The following is a 16,184-nucleotide window of genomic DNA, read 5'->3' as shown; positions in this document are numbered from 1 at the left end:
CCTGCTGAACCCTGCCATTGATGCCAGATCCACATTGCTGGCAGTTGCTAAATCACTGCACGGGCGAGGCATGGCATAAAAGTGTCCCAGGACAGGTAACCTGGACATCAGACTTGGCTACACACCAAGACATCCCTTTGGGACACTGTTGAAAACCAGAAGGAAAAGCAAACAGAAAAGCCATCACTTAGTTTTCTTTACAAAGTTTTTAGGAGAACTTTGCCTCCTTTTCTTCCTAAAGTCCTGCTAAGCAAGGAGTCCCTCAAAAGTAGGGACTGTCCATATATATTAGTTTGTTCTTATGTCTGCTAATCTGACAAATTATTTGGAAAATAATAGGTTTTTTTACAAAAACCATTCTTAGTAATTCACAGCTTTGGCAGCATTTAAAAAAGATACCTATAGCCTTTGGAGGGTCTGGGGAGTGACAAACTTTGGTAGAAACAGTGGAATTTAAAGCAAATTACACACAGAGTAACATTTCAAGACCTCACAGAATAATTTCAAGTGTTAGGAGCGGTTGTGTGGCAGAGCCTTTCTCCCATCAACTAATAAATCAAAACAACCCCAAAATACTTCTAAAATAGTGTTTTTAATGTCCTTAGAGCACAGAGAGATTGTAACGGATAGTAACAAGATATTTGAGCTTATCTTACGTAAGGCAAGAAGAAGGTGACTAATTTAGCCAATGACAAGTAAAGAAAGAAGTTGTCTGTAAGGAGATACGAAACAACGAAGTTGGAAGTTGCCCCCACTTCACTGAGGCTTTATTACATCTTATACCCGTTGCCAAAAAGCACTTTCAACTGGCTGGTTTACCGCATAGCACTTAAATGTCAAGTAGCAATAGTTTAAATAATGTTAATACTCAAACACTGCCACTGGGAGGCATGTTAAAACAACAAATCCCTCCGAGAGCAGTGCTCCAGAGCCTCACATTTCCTCGCACATCCTCTTGATTATACACATTCATGCAAAACTAAATGCAATTAGAAAAGGGACACTTTTGCAAATTAATAGAATAGACTATTTCATTTGGAAGGGACCTACAATGATCATCTAGTCCAACTGCCTGACCAATTCAGGGCTGACCAAAAGTTAAAGCATGTTAGTAAGGGCATTGTCCAAATGCCTCTTAAACACGACAGGCTTGGGGCATTGACTGCCTCTCTAGAAGGCCTGTTCCAGTGTTTGACCACCCTCTCGGTCAAGAAATGCCTCCTAATGTCCAGTCTAAGCCTCCCCTGGCACAGCTTTGAAACATTCCCACACGTCCTGTCACTGGTACCAGGGAGAAGAGCTCAGCACCTCAATGAGCACAACTGAACGCATTTCCCCCCATGAAGCTAATGAAATCTGTTCAAAATGGTATGATCAACAGTGCAGCTAGAGCACATTTCCCTCCCAGCCATTTCAGAAGGGCATGTTACTTAATCGGCAAGGGTCATCCAAAAGTTTTTGCACAACTATAAGCAACTGTGAAGTTACAAGCTTTAAAAGTAAACAAACTGGAAAGTTACACAGAAGGCTTAGAAAAAATTCAAATTCATCTGCAGTTAAGTCCATTAAACTCAAAGAGATTTTGAGCTATTCTTCCAAACCTCATAGTATCTCACACGCAATTTTCTCTTCTATATTAATGGTAGTCATTTTTATTCTTTTTTCAATTTTATGTCCAGGCAGCTCTGTTCTCAAAACAGAGCTCTCTTTCTCAAGAGCTCATCTGCTCCTAATGTTTCTCTGCCTCATAAAAGACATGAGGCTAAATCCATCAGGCTGTTGATTCTTACTTAAATGAGAAGTAGCCTCTCTCAAATCTGTGGCAGCAATCGCACAAGCTATTGAACCAGGGTGAGGGACAGGAGAATGACAGCCCACTTTTCAGAGGGGTTTGAGAGCTGTGTAATCCTGCAGTCAGTGATGTCTACTAGAAGATACGTGCAGCTGTATTAATCAAGGAGCAGGCATTAATGGTGAGCAGATATCATATGAATTGCTGTAGGCACAATCCTAGCTTATCTCCACCCAAACATAAAAAAAATCCCTCTAGTCCTGAATAGAAGGCTAAATATACAATAAGTATCCTAGGGGACTCTCCAATTTTCTCCTCTCTGATTTTCCAAGACATCTGATATGTTCTAGTCTCTTCTACAGAGACAGTACCTTGAAATATCTGGTGACTCTAATAAAATCCTGAGATGATCCCCTTCTCTGTAATTTACCCAAAGGGTAACAAGCAGATGGAGCAGCTGAATGCTTTAACTCTGAGCAGCATTTTTTCCCAGGGCTTTTCACCCTCTCCAGACATTTACACATTTACAGTGAGCACAAAGCGACAGTCACAGCACGGCTGTGCTCAGTCCCAGTGCCTACCAGCCTAAACAGGTGAGCACAGCACCACACCGCAAAGGTTGAGGCCCTAAGGCCCAGGAACTGGTGATTTGTTGGGAAGTTAGGAACTTCAGTTAGAATTTGGAAATAAAGATTTGTGTGGACTGGGTCTTCCGCTTAGGTGGCGACACAGAGTTGCATACGATCCTATTAATTCCATCCTATTTAACTGGGAACTGATCAGAATGCCTCTATCTAGCAACAAGAGGAATAGAAGGCACTCACAAACTATACAGGGGAAAGCCTTAATGGTTAAAAAACAAAACACACCACACAAAACCCAGAAAACCCCAAAACACACTACCTTTTCCTTTGGCACAGATAACCTTCTGGATAATAGCTTTATCCACAAATAAGGGCTAAGCCAAGTTAAAGAAATCCAGATCCTTCTAGTCTTTCCATGTGTTGCATTTCCTTCAGCCTTTCGTTATTTTTGCTGGAGGGTTGGGGGCATTTATTTTTTTAAACTGAACTCCCTGAAATTTCAACATCTTCCTTAAGGCCCTGAGACTCATCATGTCCTCTGACAATGCAGAGAACACCGCCAGGATCAGAACAAAGATCAGATCACTGCCAAATACTTCTTTCTACCTTTTGAAGTTTATGAAAGCTCCTTATAGAATCAGAATTCTTACCTTTAATTTTTTTTAAGGAGTATTTGAAATATATTCTATATGAAGGCCATTCGCAGATGCCCTTAACTCAAAGCAAGTAGCATTTTAAGTCCCCAACAGACCCTATTGGCTCAAAGCAGGGTGATTCTTAATTCAAGTGAATGCAACATGCCCACGCTAGAATATTTCTCCCCAGCAAAACTCTTTAGTGCACTTTTATTCAGGAACCAGTAATAAAATGAAGGGCTGATGTAGTACACAAGTATTTCCTCATCTAAAATCTGACCAAAGTCTCATATGGTCAAAAGATCCATCAGTTTATATGTAGACCCCTCTCAATTTATAAATATTTGATAGCCCATTCAAGCCAGATGGCTAATTCAGGTATCAGTTTTCTATGCCCAAGACAAACATGCCCCAATTATTTTCTGCTTGGCATCTGAAGTCTTTTGGGATGAGTTTTGTTGTAGCCAACCATAAAGCTTACCTGGAAATAAGAAAAAATGTTCAAGAAAATTAATCGAAGTTTTCCTTTAAAAAAATTTTTTTAAAAAATCCTGTTTTCAGGGGAACATTTCCCAGTTGCCAGCACTGGAGAGCAAGAGGCTGAGGACAGAAGGAAGATTCCACAAAAGGCAACACATTGCATTGACCCAGGCAACATTTCAGCTCTGCCAAAGTCTTTAGAAAGCTCCTCTATTAATGCATTGGGACTGATGGCCAAGATCTGTATTAGCTTTCTCACTGCCCGTGCCCACAGCCAGTATTAATCAGGAGGGCTGCACTGTGCTAAACCTATGTTAGCTAATTCAGACAAAAGCATGAACCCCCTTTTCTATGCCAGCACATTTGATCATGGCTACACTTTGTCCCGAATACATCCCTGTTCCCACAGGCTTATATATTAAAGATAGCAGAAAAAAACAAACTGAAGGACTGCAAGTGGAGCATTTTTCATACTTGGTATATTTTCCAGATATTTCTCCAAAAATGCGAATAATCTGTTTGGACAGAATGTTTTCCAGCTAAAATGGTGAGCTTAGAAAATTCTTCGCAGTTTTATCTTTAGTTTTTAAAATAGGAGATAGGAGGTTAACGTCTCAAATCCAACCAAATATTTTGACCTATTTTGATCGTTCAGTTTTAAAAAAGAAAAACCAGTAAAGTCAAGTCTGCTTGGATTTGATTCTTTCTTTCAGAGCCCCCAATATACTGAAGAGACATTCACAAATGTTATGCTTATCTTCAGGTAACTAAGTGAGCTACAGGAGAAAATTTCCCTAACTAATCACATTTTCTCATTAGAAAACCAGGAGCAGTGAATGCTCAACAAACAAAATCAATAGAAATTAGAGAGGGGATTTGAGTTTGCAACAGGGAGTCTGTTGTTGTCACACAACCATTCCCGCCCTGGCTCCATGACACTCTTGACCCAGTTGAGGTGACAGGGAAAGGAAGAAGTTTGGAGCAAAGTTTTCTAATCCTTTTACAATGTCTCACAGCATCAATTTGGAGATTTGACCTAGGCTTGAAGGATGCTACATGGTGGGACTAGATCTTTGCTACTGAAGAAGCTGCAGCCTTTACCTCCTGCAACCTACCTAGAAACTCCCCACTTGTAGTCCCACTATGACCCCTCCTCTCTGCAACCCAAAAAGCAAGTACCCCTTTCCCCACCATGAACAGTCATCCTTCCAGTTCACAAAGCCTTTTGGGGGTCTTGGCTTCCATCACGACTTCTTCCTTGCCTCCACATCACCAAAACCTCTGCAGCACCTCCTCTCACCACTCCAGTGAGCTCTGAAGCTGGCATGCTGGTGCCCTGCCTAACCCCAGCCTAGAGGAAGAGTGTCCTAGAGAGCACAGGCTACTGTGAATCCAAATTTCCCACTGCCCTGCAGGGTACATCTACACATCAGCTGCTAACCTAGCAATGCAGCTGGGTCCAAAATGCACAGATAATTTTTCCCTTAAAAATGTTCAAAATTTGGAAAACGTGACCAGTGTGGAGGAAGAGTTTCACAGTCAGACACCACCTCCGTCAACAGGTTAATCTTCTGCTCAGTGCCAACAACTGGATCACACTGAGCAGACAAGCAGCAGCACCACTCATCTAACATCGAGCGCTGCATTATCCATAAGGGGTCGAGCAAAGCCCAGCGAAGGTACAAGGACCATCCAGCTGCATAATGCACAACCTGCAAGCCACATGTAAAACCAGCCAGCTGGGCTGGCACCTCTTACCCTCAACACTCCTTGCCCACTGACTTTACAATTTATTGGAAGAATAGAAACCTTCCCTATAAGGAAGTCTTGGTAGGTCTGGACAAGGAATATCTCCTCTTGACGGTACGGACCCAGAAAGTGCTGGCATGAATCAAACTTACTGCTTGCCACTCCCTGCCCCTCTCCAGCCTCCTAAAAATAGCCATCATAAGATGTCGATCAAGACATGGAGCCTCCTCTCACTTTGCCCTAAGAAAGCTAAAGAACTCGCCAAGGGGAGGGACCGCTTCCTCTGACACCTAATCCAGGCAATGCCGTCAGCACCACCGGATAAATAAGGGGAAGAAAGGCCAGGAAAGCAGGACCACTCTCGAGACCTCTCAGCTAATCCCTCCTGCCCGTCTGCTGCTCTGCTTTTCCAACTCTCAACCATGGTGGGTCCACTGGAAAGCTAATGGTTAGCAGCGAGCCAGTGTATTTTACATAAGTAAATTGGGCTTCTCGCTCAAGTTAGTTCTAGGGGGGGAAGGACAGTCCAGAAGCAGTGGAAGTTTGCTTGGCTTTCCTCCTTAAATCTAAAGGACTATGCGAGGTTTTCCAGCTAGCCTCAAGTTCTGCACCAGGCAATGATAGATGTGCGGCTCCTGTAGCTTCAGACAGAAGGGTTACAATTTGCTAGTGCTGTCTGCTAAGCAATTTTTTTTAAAAATCAGATGCCACCTGCTAAAGTGGCAAAGGAAAACAGTACTATTTTTATATAAGAAAATATCATAGTTTAGTACTTTATGAAACAATGTACTGTCAAAAACTAATTTGAAACACAAACTTTAAGGGATTGGTCTAATTTCTGTTAATGTAAAAATTGCCTGTTAAGCAATATTACTTCAAATGGTCTTAATAAGACAGATCTATATACTAAAATAGTAAATGACCTGATGGTACATTAATGACGACTTTGTTAGTTAAGAGACTTTTGATTTTTGTTGCTTCTAGCCACAACCCTGGCTTTCCCTGGGATGCAGATTTTAACAGAATCTTTAAAAATAGACTGGTGATGCATTTTTACACAGGAAGTTGCTAGTTTAGGTTGCTATGGCCTAATTACATTAGGCAAGACAAATGTGAGAGTGCTTAGCTACTTTGTGCTATTTGCTTTCTCTCAGTGCATTTTCAGTAGTACTAGTTCTCTTTCTTCTCTCTTTTTCTTCCCAACTGCAGTCCTTCACTCCTGACCAAATTAATGGTAAGTGAAATAAAAGTTAAAGTTTAACAGGGGGCAGAAGGGGGAACCTAATGGCTACTGAATTCTAAATATTCACTAGTCTTAACAGCTCTTTTGCTACCTGCATTACTTCTGCGCATCTGACAGGCCACATTTTTGCTGTTTTGGAAGATGACTCACGGATTGAGTTGGATGCTTTAGAAAACAAACAGGTTCTCCCCCAGCCCCCCCTTCCTAAGCTATTTTTTGTGATTGATTTCCTTCCAACAGATCGAGTTCTCCAAGGAGCAACAGGATGGTAAGTTACAAGAGAGCCAATGTGTTTTACATGTACGCGGGTTCAGAGAGGAGCTACAGGCTCAGAAGTTTAACCTTTACGAAAAGATGAGCTAGGACTTCAGTTGGTATAAAACACCACACTCCTGACTTCAGAGGAGCAGTGTTGACTTACAGTGAACAAGAATCTGACTGTAGATTTACATGTAATTTAATTGGGTGCTTATATGCTGCCCAAGCTGAGAAGTTTATGGCATAGTATGAAGAGGAAATACGCTGGTGTTACCAGCTCTACCTACTGAACATTTTTCAGTTGTGCTCCATTCACAAGGATGCTGAAAATGGGTCTTGCATTTGAAAGTCATGGGGGAAATAGGCAGCTGAAGGACAATAGAAGGAGGGAGTGAGCTGAAAATTCAACTTAGGTGCAGTGACATTGCAATTTTACACGACCAGAAGATGCAAGAGGCCTACATGTCACTTTTGCCAGGAGGTGTTGTGGAAGAGGGGGAAGAAAGGCAGTTTTACTGTAAATACATTCATGAAGCATGGAAATAGTTAGCAAATAAGTGTCTTGTGTGAACTATTGCATATAAACACAATAGTCTGGATATGCTGCAATTCTTGAGCATCTTGCTGTATCCTTTGCTTCACAAGCCACCAGCAAGTTCCAAATTCTTTTTCAACCTGCTAGAAAGATCTGATTAAAAATTCTGACATGAACAAAAATCCCCATTGAAGCTCTAGAAATCTAAGCTGGAGTGTGTTAAATATCCTAAGAGATGCATTTAGGTTATACTAAATAATGTAGGTTTAAAAAAATGTTAAAAATTCAGTAGCAAATATATTGGACTTCTCACTGTGAACAAAGTATTTAGAATAGAAGATACAAGGATTTACTAGAAATCCAGAGGGAGAGGAATAGCTAGAAGCAGGACTTGAGAGAGCCCTAAACTTCTGAACACCAGCCTGCTCTCAGAGCATTAGGGAGAAGTATATTGCAGGAAGTGAGACTGGAAACATTTCTCTTCCTGCAGTCCAAACACTCCTGGTCACAAAGAAAGTCGTTTGGACTCTTCCTTACTTTTTAATTCTAAAACTTTTACAAAATGGTTGGGAGGGTTTACAGAAAAATGCCATCAATTCAAAGCTGCTGGCATCCATAACAAAGCAAAATACTTCTTTCAGCTTCCCTACATATTTCAGATCATCCAGCTGCTGTAATGCTGCGATGACTGAACCAAGCAGTGGAGCAATTAAAAGCTACTTGAGAGAGGGAGAATTTCCCAGGAACAGAGATGTCCCACCTTCAGTAACTATTTCCATCCACACAGGCTGACGCACCAGCAGCTGGGTAGTACCCTCCTCAGAGAGGGATTTTAGTTGTGCTTATTCCAGCAAAGGTATAAACTAAATTAAAAAAAAAAAAAGAGAGAAAAACCCCACAGCAAAGATATATTGCAGTGAAATACATGCCTGAGAAAAAAAAATAAAATCAGGACTTTTCTCCAAGCAGTGTCCAGAACCCAGTGAACATAAAACTTCATGGGATTTGCAAAACAGAGAACTCTCCTGGTGGCTTTGCTAATAGCAAATTGGCATTGTTTTATACCTCGCTCTGGCTAAATGTCATTAATGCACCAGATAAAGATCAGATCAGATCATATGGTATGAATCACTACAGCTCTACTGCTAGAGCAGGAGCTGATATCAAGTTGGTATATTGTAAGGGGAAGCTCTACACAGGTCCAGAAGCCCTTGATTTCATACCCTGCAATAAAAGCTGTAAGGGGAGAGGGGTAGCAGTAAAGGGTTATAGGTCTCTCACATCAGACAGTAAGAGGATTAGTTTCAGATGTATTAGATTACAGCCTAGCAGGCTGACATCCTGTATCAGCAGTTTTACTGGGTGCCAGCAACTCCTCCATTAAGGCAGTATATGGATGGCTAAAGCAAGAACCTAAATACCTCTGCGTCACACATCCCCAGCACAAGATGAATGAAGACATGATTTGAAATGTGGTTTATTACTCCTAAATCTGCCCCAAGGCACAAAAAGCATTCCACCTACACACACTGTAAAACACAAAGCCTGTCTAGCTGCTGGAAGCGCAACACGGCCAAGGGAAAGGCGTTTCACCTGGTTTACTTGGAGCTAAAACACAGAATCATCAGACACTGCAGTGCAGAAAAGATCAACAGCACAGTCCAAGATGCTCTTGACATATGAGGTTCAAAGATAGCTTTTTAGCTAGACCCTTGATTTTCATGTGTCCTCCCCCCCCCGCCCTTTTTAAAAGCATTTCTTTATTCATTGCCACAAATACTCTAAAAAACTTGAAAAATATAGTAAGGTGATTAACATGGAACTTTGCAACAGAAGATGAAGACTGGCAATGCAATGAAGGCAACCATCTGTGCTGATTTTTGTAGGAGAAATGTCTGTACCCCAAGTCCTTGGTCAGCAGCAAGGGGGAAATAAGTGAACGTTGATCACTTGGCAGCACTGAAAGAAGCAAAGTCTCAAAGTGTACACACTGGACATGCACTGGAATAAAGCACCACACAAGTGTTACCACTGGAAAAGCCAGATATTAATAGATCTGTAAGAAGCTGGGACAGATTGCAAAGGGCAGACAAAGGAGGGAACAAACGGGAGTAGAAATGTCATTGTAAGGCAACTTTAAGGGAAAATAAATGTAGACGCATTTGAAATCCACCTTCAAGTTTTCCATTAGCACTGCATAGTTGAGATGCTGGGATTGCAGGCAGGACCCATCAAAGCAGGCAGATGTTTTGCACTACTAGGTACTTTGACAGAAGAGTGCCAGTCCTCTGGTGAGATAAGGTGGAGTGGATAATAACATTTTTACCTTCTGCTGCTTTGTCACGTAAAGAAACCTGTTCTTGAATGGCAATGTTTGTAGAAAGCGTATCTTTCCCCACGCTTGAAATAACATGGGGTCAATCACAAAACTATTGATGGCTATTAGAGCCAGGAAAGCTGTGAAAGGTAGATGTAAAAGATTAAAAATAGTGAAACCAAAATGTCAGAGGGGAGGAGTTTTTCTTGGGATCATGGGCCAAAGGTTCCCCCGGCTAACTCCCCTGGAGTTGGTGGAAGAATGCCAGGAGACAACAGGCTCATGTCTTTCTCAACACAACTTGTCAATAGGGAGCTTCCTGGCTCAATTTAACTGTTGCTCTTCCCTTGCAGACTTCAAGGAGGCCTTCCTCCTCTTTGACAGGACTGGTGATGCCAAGATCACCCTGAGCCAGGTTGGTGATATCATCCGGGCACTGGGGCAGAACCCTACAAATGCTGAGATCAACAAGATCCTGGGCCACCCCAGCAAAGAGGGTAAGTACCCTACAGTCTGATGGGCCTTTTTTCAGGCTGGGGAACTGTAATTAGGCAACATCAATGGTCACAGCAGGAGGGACAGGAGCTTTTGCTCTGATAGAGGAGCAAGGTGGGGGGCTCTGCAGCAACAATACATGGAATTTCTCCAGTTCCTTTTGAAGAAGATGATGATGGGGAATACAGTGCTCAGAAAGAGGAAAACCTTCTCCTTAGGCTATGGAGAATTCTCTGTAGGGATCATTTTTGTGTTAACTTGGTGTAGGTGTAACACACCCTCATTGCTGCTCACAGTCCATCTGTGCCCCAGCCCTCGCTGAGGAGCTGTAAGTCCATTTCTAACAGCTGATACTCAGCTCTTCAGGTCCTTCCAGTGCAGGATCTTCTGCATACACCAAGACATGCCCTGGGACTGGAAACCCTCCTGTATATTTCTGCTGACTGGGGTGGTCTGCTCAAAGCTCCTACAAACGTGGGCATGCTGAGGCATATGTTGTCCATTTATTATAGCAGCCATTTTCTATTTCCTTTTCTACCCCCTTAGAGATAAAAGAAATGGTAAATACTGTAGTCACTTCCTTCTAACAAGGACCTAGTTGCAGGTGATTCCTGATTTCAGTCATGCAGAACCATATTAAGATGGGCTAAATTATATCCAAACCCTCAGGCACTGAGCAGAGGACTAACAGAAGCGAGGCCATAACAGTACTTTAAGTGACTATAGCAAGAATTGACAGTGATTTTTATACAGCTAGGTAGTAAAATAGTTTCTGTAAACAACTGTATATTCAAAAGTCTCTCCTGTGTTTCCATCTATTATATTTCATCGCTGTCCAGATGAAGGCTGCTCTTTGCAAAGATCCAGGGGGACAAAAAAAAAATCCTTTTATTTGGCAGCCTTGCTCCAGCAAAAACCCTTTGGGGAAGGCCTCACTGAGGACTACATCTTCCAGCTCATGAGATCAGAGTGGTTAGATGCATTAAGCTTGTGAGTCCTTAAACCTCCACACTGAACGTGTTAAATAGTAAATTTGGACACAACACCCACTAGACATTCCTGGTTTTAACTAGTTTATTCTTTTGCTAATAGTCTCTGCTACCACATCCAAGAGACCCTGAAGAGGTCAGTAACATGATGTCAGCAACCTCAGGGGCTTGTCTAAGTCACAACATCCCACTCTGGTTACCTTTTCCCACTGTTTGGAGCTCAGGATTTGTGTTTTACTGTATTCTGTAGTTCCCTCACTCCCAAAATCCTTTCAAAGATCAACTCATACAGCAAGTTTCATTTCTGAATGAATGAAAAATACAACATGGACATAAGCATATAAAATTATGTGAGAAGAAGGTGGAGCAGGGATGTGAAAATTAACTCCCACGACAAGAGAGAATCCAGGTTCTGCAAAGAAACTGCCAAATCCTGAGGCAAAGACTAGAGTAAAAGATGAAAGGAGGTGTGTAAATGAGGTGGGAGGCTCTCCCACATTTGAGGGCGAATATCTCAAAAGAACACACATAGTGTCTAGCATGTAGCAACTGGTGCTTTCTTTCCAGAGATGAATGCCAAGAAAATTACTTTCGAAGAGTTCCTGCCCATGTTGCAAGCAGCTGCTAACAACAAGGAACAGGGTACCTACGAAGACTTTGTTGAAGGTCTGCGTGTCTTTGACAAGGAAGGCAATGGCACAGTCATGGGGGCTGAACTCCGTCACGTATTGGCTACTCTGGGTAAGGGATTATCATCTCTGTGCGCACTTTAAAAATTGCTGCTGTTTGAAGGCATGAGAGAGGGAGGAAAGATTTTCTAATCAGTTTGGAAAGGTAGGAGGCTACAAAGCCAGACAAGACTCTGGGTTTCCTAACACGCAAAACTTCTAAAGAAAGTTAAAAGTAATAAAGCTCGGTTCAGTTATAGTTCTTTTTGTTACTAACCCAGAAAATAAGGAAAGCCTTTGGAAAAGCTTGTAGGGTTCAGCCTCAGTTGCATGTCTGTGGAAGAATTAACCGAGCTCTCTCCACTCTCCAGGTGAGAAGATGACAGAAGAGGAAGTAGATGAACTCATGAAAGGTCAGGAAGACTCCAACGGCTGCATCAACTATGAAGGTAGGTGCAAGGGTCCAACACCCTCTCATCCTACATTTCTTCTGCTAAAAGCAGTTGGCTTTTAGCTTCTCAGGCAAATCAGTTAGACAAAGCTACAGCTGACTTAGGTTGAAAGGCTTATGCATGAAGATGACAGTTGCGGTATGGTTAGCCTGCAGTCACACTACTCAAAAGACTAGATTCAACCACAACAGAGAAGGCTACTTCAGTCAACACCAGATCTCTAGACTCTCTGACTTTCTATAGAGCAGTTGCAGTGATTGGAACCAATCCTATAGCTAATGCTTAGACAAAGCACTCCATCATATATTTAGTCTTATCGCACTTAAGCGGGAAGAGAATTTGGTTTGTACGACATTAAACACTTATAACTTTCTGTCACAATGTTGGGTCAAATCTGATCAGGAACATGTGTTTTTAATGCCATCAGCTCATGAACAGCTGTTATTTTTAAAGGTATTTCCCAAAGTAACACTTGCTGCTCCTTCTAACTAGCATATCTGTATCTTTCCACAGCATTTGTAAAGCACATCTTGTCTGTCTAAGTGGACTTCCCCAGATACCAAACGGTATGTTCTTCTCATTTACATACTTAACCTTTGTGTTTGCTATGCTTAAGGCTTCTACATGCCCATGGCCAGACATAGGTTACGAAACCAACATGACACCATCTCCCCAACAATACAAATGGACAACAATCTCATTTTGTTCTAAGAGCAAAGAAAACAGGAGTGCGGATTCCTGGGTCTTGTTCACAGCTCTATAAATGGTTGGAAGCTGTGTTTAGTGGATTTTTCAAACATACCCAAACTGTGAAAAGAAATGCTCAGTTTATTCATAAGCATGGAAATGCTTAGGCTTAAATATCACCCTAGATCTCTGTCGTCATACAAAATTAGAGTTTAAGCTATGCAAAGTGACAGCCTGAGACATTTATCCTATAAGCACGTTGAGATTTTGTTTTTCAAAAAAAAAAAGAAATAAAAGCAACCCCTTCTGATAATTTGTAGATTTCTGTAAAGACAGAGTAGACTGAATACTTGCATGAAGTACTGAGACAAGCTCTTCAAACAAAATAGTCATCTGAAAAAGAGTATTCTAACAGTCATGATCAATAGTCAAAAGATGTCTTCAAAAGTACCTAATCATTTAGCAGTTCTTCCACAATAAGGGAAAAAACCAACAAAAAACCCCCCTGCAACTTTGATATGCTGCCATTTTGTCCAAAGAAAAACTCAGCAGCTGTCTAAAATGCTGACATAAAATATCGTAGATCTGTGGGCTTATTTGAACTGTAAGTTATTCTAGCCCAGGAAAGACACATTGCCAACTGCTGTATGAAACAACAAACACCTCAAAATAGAAATCAAGGGCTCAGTTTGTCATTTTGCAAGTGTTTCTTCAGCTAACATTGACTTCAAGTCCAACTCTCCCATTCCTTCCCAGAACAAGTCAAATTCAGAAAGACCAGATGGCACTCGAGATTTGCCTGAAATTCTTGTTCAGTCTGTCACCATCAACATGGAAACCGCATAGAACTGGATAATGTGCCTCCAGCCCCACCACTTTTTACCAGTGCATCCATAGGTATCACCTCTGGGTCACTACACTTTCATTTAAAAAACCTGAACTTTCACCAAGGCAAGCTAGATGGAATAAACTGCTACCATCCAGGATCCATCCCAAGCATCTCTTTCCATGTTGTTTGCATTGAAACAATGTAATCTCTTGGAAAAATAAAACATCAATAAATCACTGTGGTCACTTTGTGGCTATAAAGTCTTTTTTTCCTCTAAAGCTGTTCAAACCCACTCAAAGCAGCACACGGCACTTAATTTATTTTCTCTGTATATTGTATTTCACAAAATAAAGTTTTATGGAAAAAAAAAAGAGACATCTCCAGGAGGTCACTCTACTTAATCTGAATGAAAGTGTTTTCTTTGGGGACTGGGAGAAGGAGTAATTAGGGAACTACCACCTACCTCAGCACTTAAACATTTTTGGGAGAAGGAGATGTGGTAGCTGGTGTCAGAGCAAGACCCAAAACCATCCAGGGTGGCCCTGCTGCGGGGGGGCACTCAGAGCCACTTTTCCCAGCAAAATCTCCTCCGTAACACTGCAACAGCAGGTCCACAACACTATTAGGAAGGGATCCTAGCTACTGCCTGTATTTATAGTGTTATGGACAACTAGAAAAAGCAATCAGAAATATCAGCCACCCTGAAAGGCTCTGTATTTGGGAACCGGCCCTGGGCCATCATTCCCTGGGCCATAGCAAGAGGAGTCCAATTAGCTCTTCTGCAGTGAGAGTGGGAATAGCCATCGACCAGGGAAGTATTGTTACCTGCACATCCCTGCACTTAAATGTAGCTCCTCTCTTTTTTCCTTAAGCATTCATGAAACTGCCTTAATCCCCATCTGAGTGGCAGCTTGTTCTATTAAAATCCGACTTTGCCTTATTAAGTTACTACACACGAAATGACCATAATTCAAGTGCCAACAGGTGCAGCAGGGCACAGTGGGGGCAGCTGGCACCAGAATAAACCGCAGCTGTTGAAACAGCAGCTGCCTCTTTTCTGAGGCTTCCCAAGAAAATCTCCCATTTAAACCCTCACCATGCCAGTAGACAGGGCCAAATGAATCTCTGAATTATACCCTGCCCAGAGACTTACGCCAGCAGGTAGTTTACAGGGGGTTGCGGTTACTACATACACAATGGGAAAAACCCTTAATAGAAGGAAGGAGGGGGGGAAAAAAAAAAAAGGCAACGAAAAAAAGTGTGAGATACATTAAAGCAAGTTATTTATAGGGACTCAGCCTGGAGGGCGTTTCTCAAGGGACTGCTAGACACCCTACTGTTCTTCAACATACTGCCTATACATACATGCTCCATGCGGTTCCTCTTCCCAAAAAATTGCGTGTCTCAGTTGCTGGGAAAGCAAACAAACAAAAACCAAAACAACATTTCACTTTATATGCTGTCAGCTTCCTTTTCACACTGCCCTGTCACACTGCATTGATATGTAGTCACAGAACCAGCCTAGTCCAAGGTTGGACACAGCCCTAAAGGAAAGGCTGAAATTTCCATCATATTTTCCTTTCTGAAATTGCAAGTTTTATTAATTTCTAAAATATTTGGGGCCCAAGGCCAGACAACTAACAAAATGGGATGACTTCTCATCAGTGCAGAAGTAAACAGATTTTTAAGCCACCCACTTTTAAAAACTCACATTCATGTTTTTGTTTTAAAAAAAATGCCAGATTATGAGACATAACCAGCCTGACAGTATTTTTCTGAACTCTGATTGCAAGGAATCACGGTAACATTACCTATACTACTGTCACTCCTTAAAAATTAAAGCAGAAATAATTTTTACAGACAAAACAGATGAAAACAAAGAGAATACCCCTTTCCCATGTTGTAGAGCTGCACTGGGAATGGATTTTTATGCTATCCAAAGGTTTTAGTAATTTAAAAAAAATCCCCAAATTTAGACAGAGACAAATATCTGAAAAAACGTTCGTGTTCTTACAAGACAAAAATATTTTGGGGTGATCTTAAGTAATTCAGTCATTTCTAAAGAATGGCAAACTCCTTATATACTAGCCTCTTTCAGCTAGTGACAGTTTCAACATAAAACAGTTTTTGTTGTTACTTATTTTGAAAATGGAGAAACAAGATGTTTTGGAAGATTAATGAAGTGGTTTTTTAATTGAGAAACACACCAAACCCTCTCTTACAGTCAGCTTTAATTTCATCAGTAAATCCCATCCAAAAGATACCCAACCCGAAAGCACAGTTTGGAAATGCCTAAACAGCTCTGGTGCCTCATCTGCAGAAGAGCAGGGAAACCTCCTACTCTGCCTCAAAACCATTTAAGGTTGAACTTGTTTCAACCTACTGCCTCCGTACTAGTAACACAAGTACCGCTCAGAGCTCTGATCCTGGAGAACGCTCCTCAAAAAAGGCTGCTCCCTCTTACATTTTTT

General features: G+C 41.6%; 1 protein-coding gene across 2 annotated transcripts in view; it reads left to right on the top strand.

Moving 5' to 3' along the window:
* Positions 1 to 13,958, top strand: part of MYL1 (myosin, light chain 1, alkali; skeletal, fast) — a 19,271-nt gene extending 5,313 nt beyond the window's left edge. The window contains exons 2-7 of one of the 2 annotated variants that reach the window (XM_009577493.1): positions 6,724 to 6,751; positions 9,947 to 10,090; positions 11,645 to 11,818; positions 12,117 to 12,194; positions 12,711 to 12,763; positions 13,641 to 13,958. In XM_009577493.1, the coding sequence (XP_009575788.1) occupies positions 6,724 to 6,751; positions 9,947 to 10,090; positions 11,645 to 11,818; positions 12,117 to 12,194; positions 12,711 to 12,739 (453 nt within the window). In that variant the 3' untranslated portion in view covers positions 12,740 to 12,763; positions 13,641 to 13,958. Of the gene's footprint in view, positions 1 to 5,613; positions 5,666 to 6,449; positions 6,475 to 6,723; positions 6,752 to 9,946; positions 10,091 to 11,644; positions 11,819 to 12,116; positions 12,195 to 12,710; positions 12,764 to 13,640 lie in introns of those variants that run through there. The other variant, XM_009577494.1, reaches the window with a different exon arrangement.
* Positions 13,959 to 16,184: the final 2,226 nt, after the last annotated feature.

The sequence above is a fragment of the Fulmarus glacialis genome, unplaced genomic scaffold, assembly GCF_000690835.1.
Source record: "Fulmarus glacialis isolate BGI_N327 unplaced genomic scaffold, ASM69083v1 scaffold15235, whole genome shotgun sequence".
NCBI classification, from domain to species: domain Eukaryota; kingdom Metazoa; phylum Chordata; class Aves; order Procellariiformes; family Procellariidae; genus Fulmarus; species Fulmarus glacialis.
Note: the sequence above shows the minus strand (reverse complement) of the source record. Positions and strands in the feature narration are given on the sequence as shown.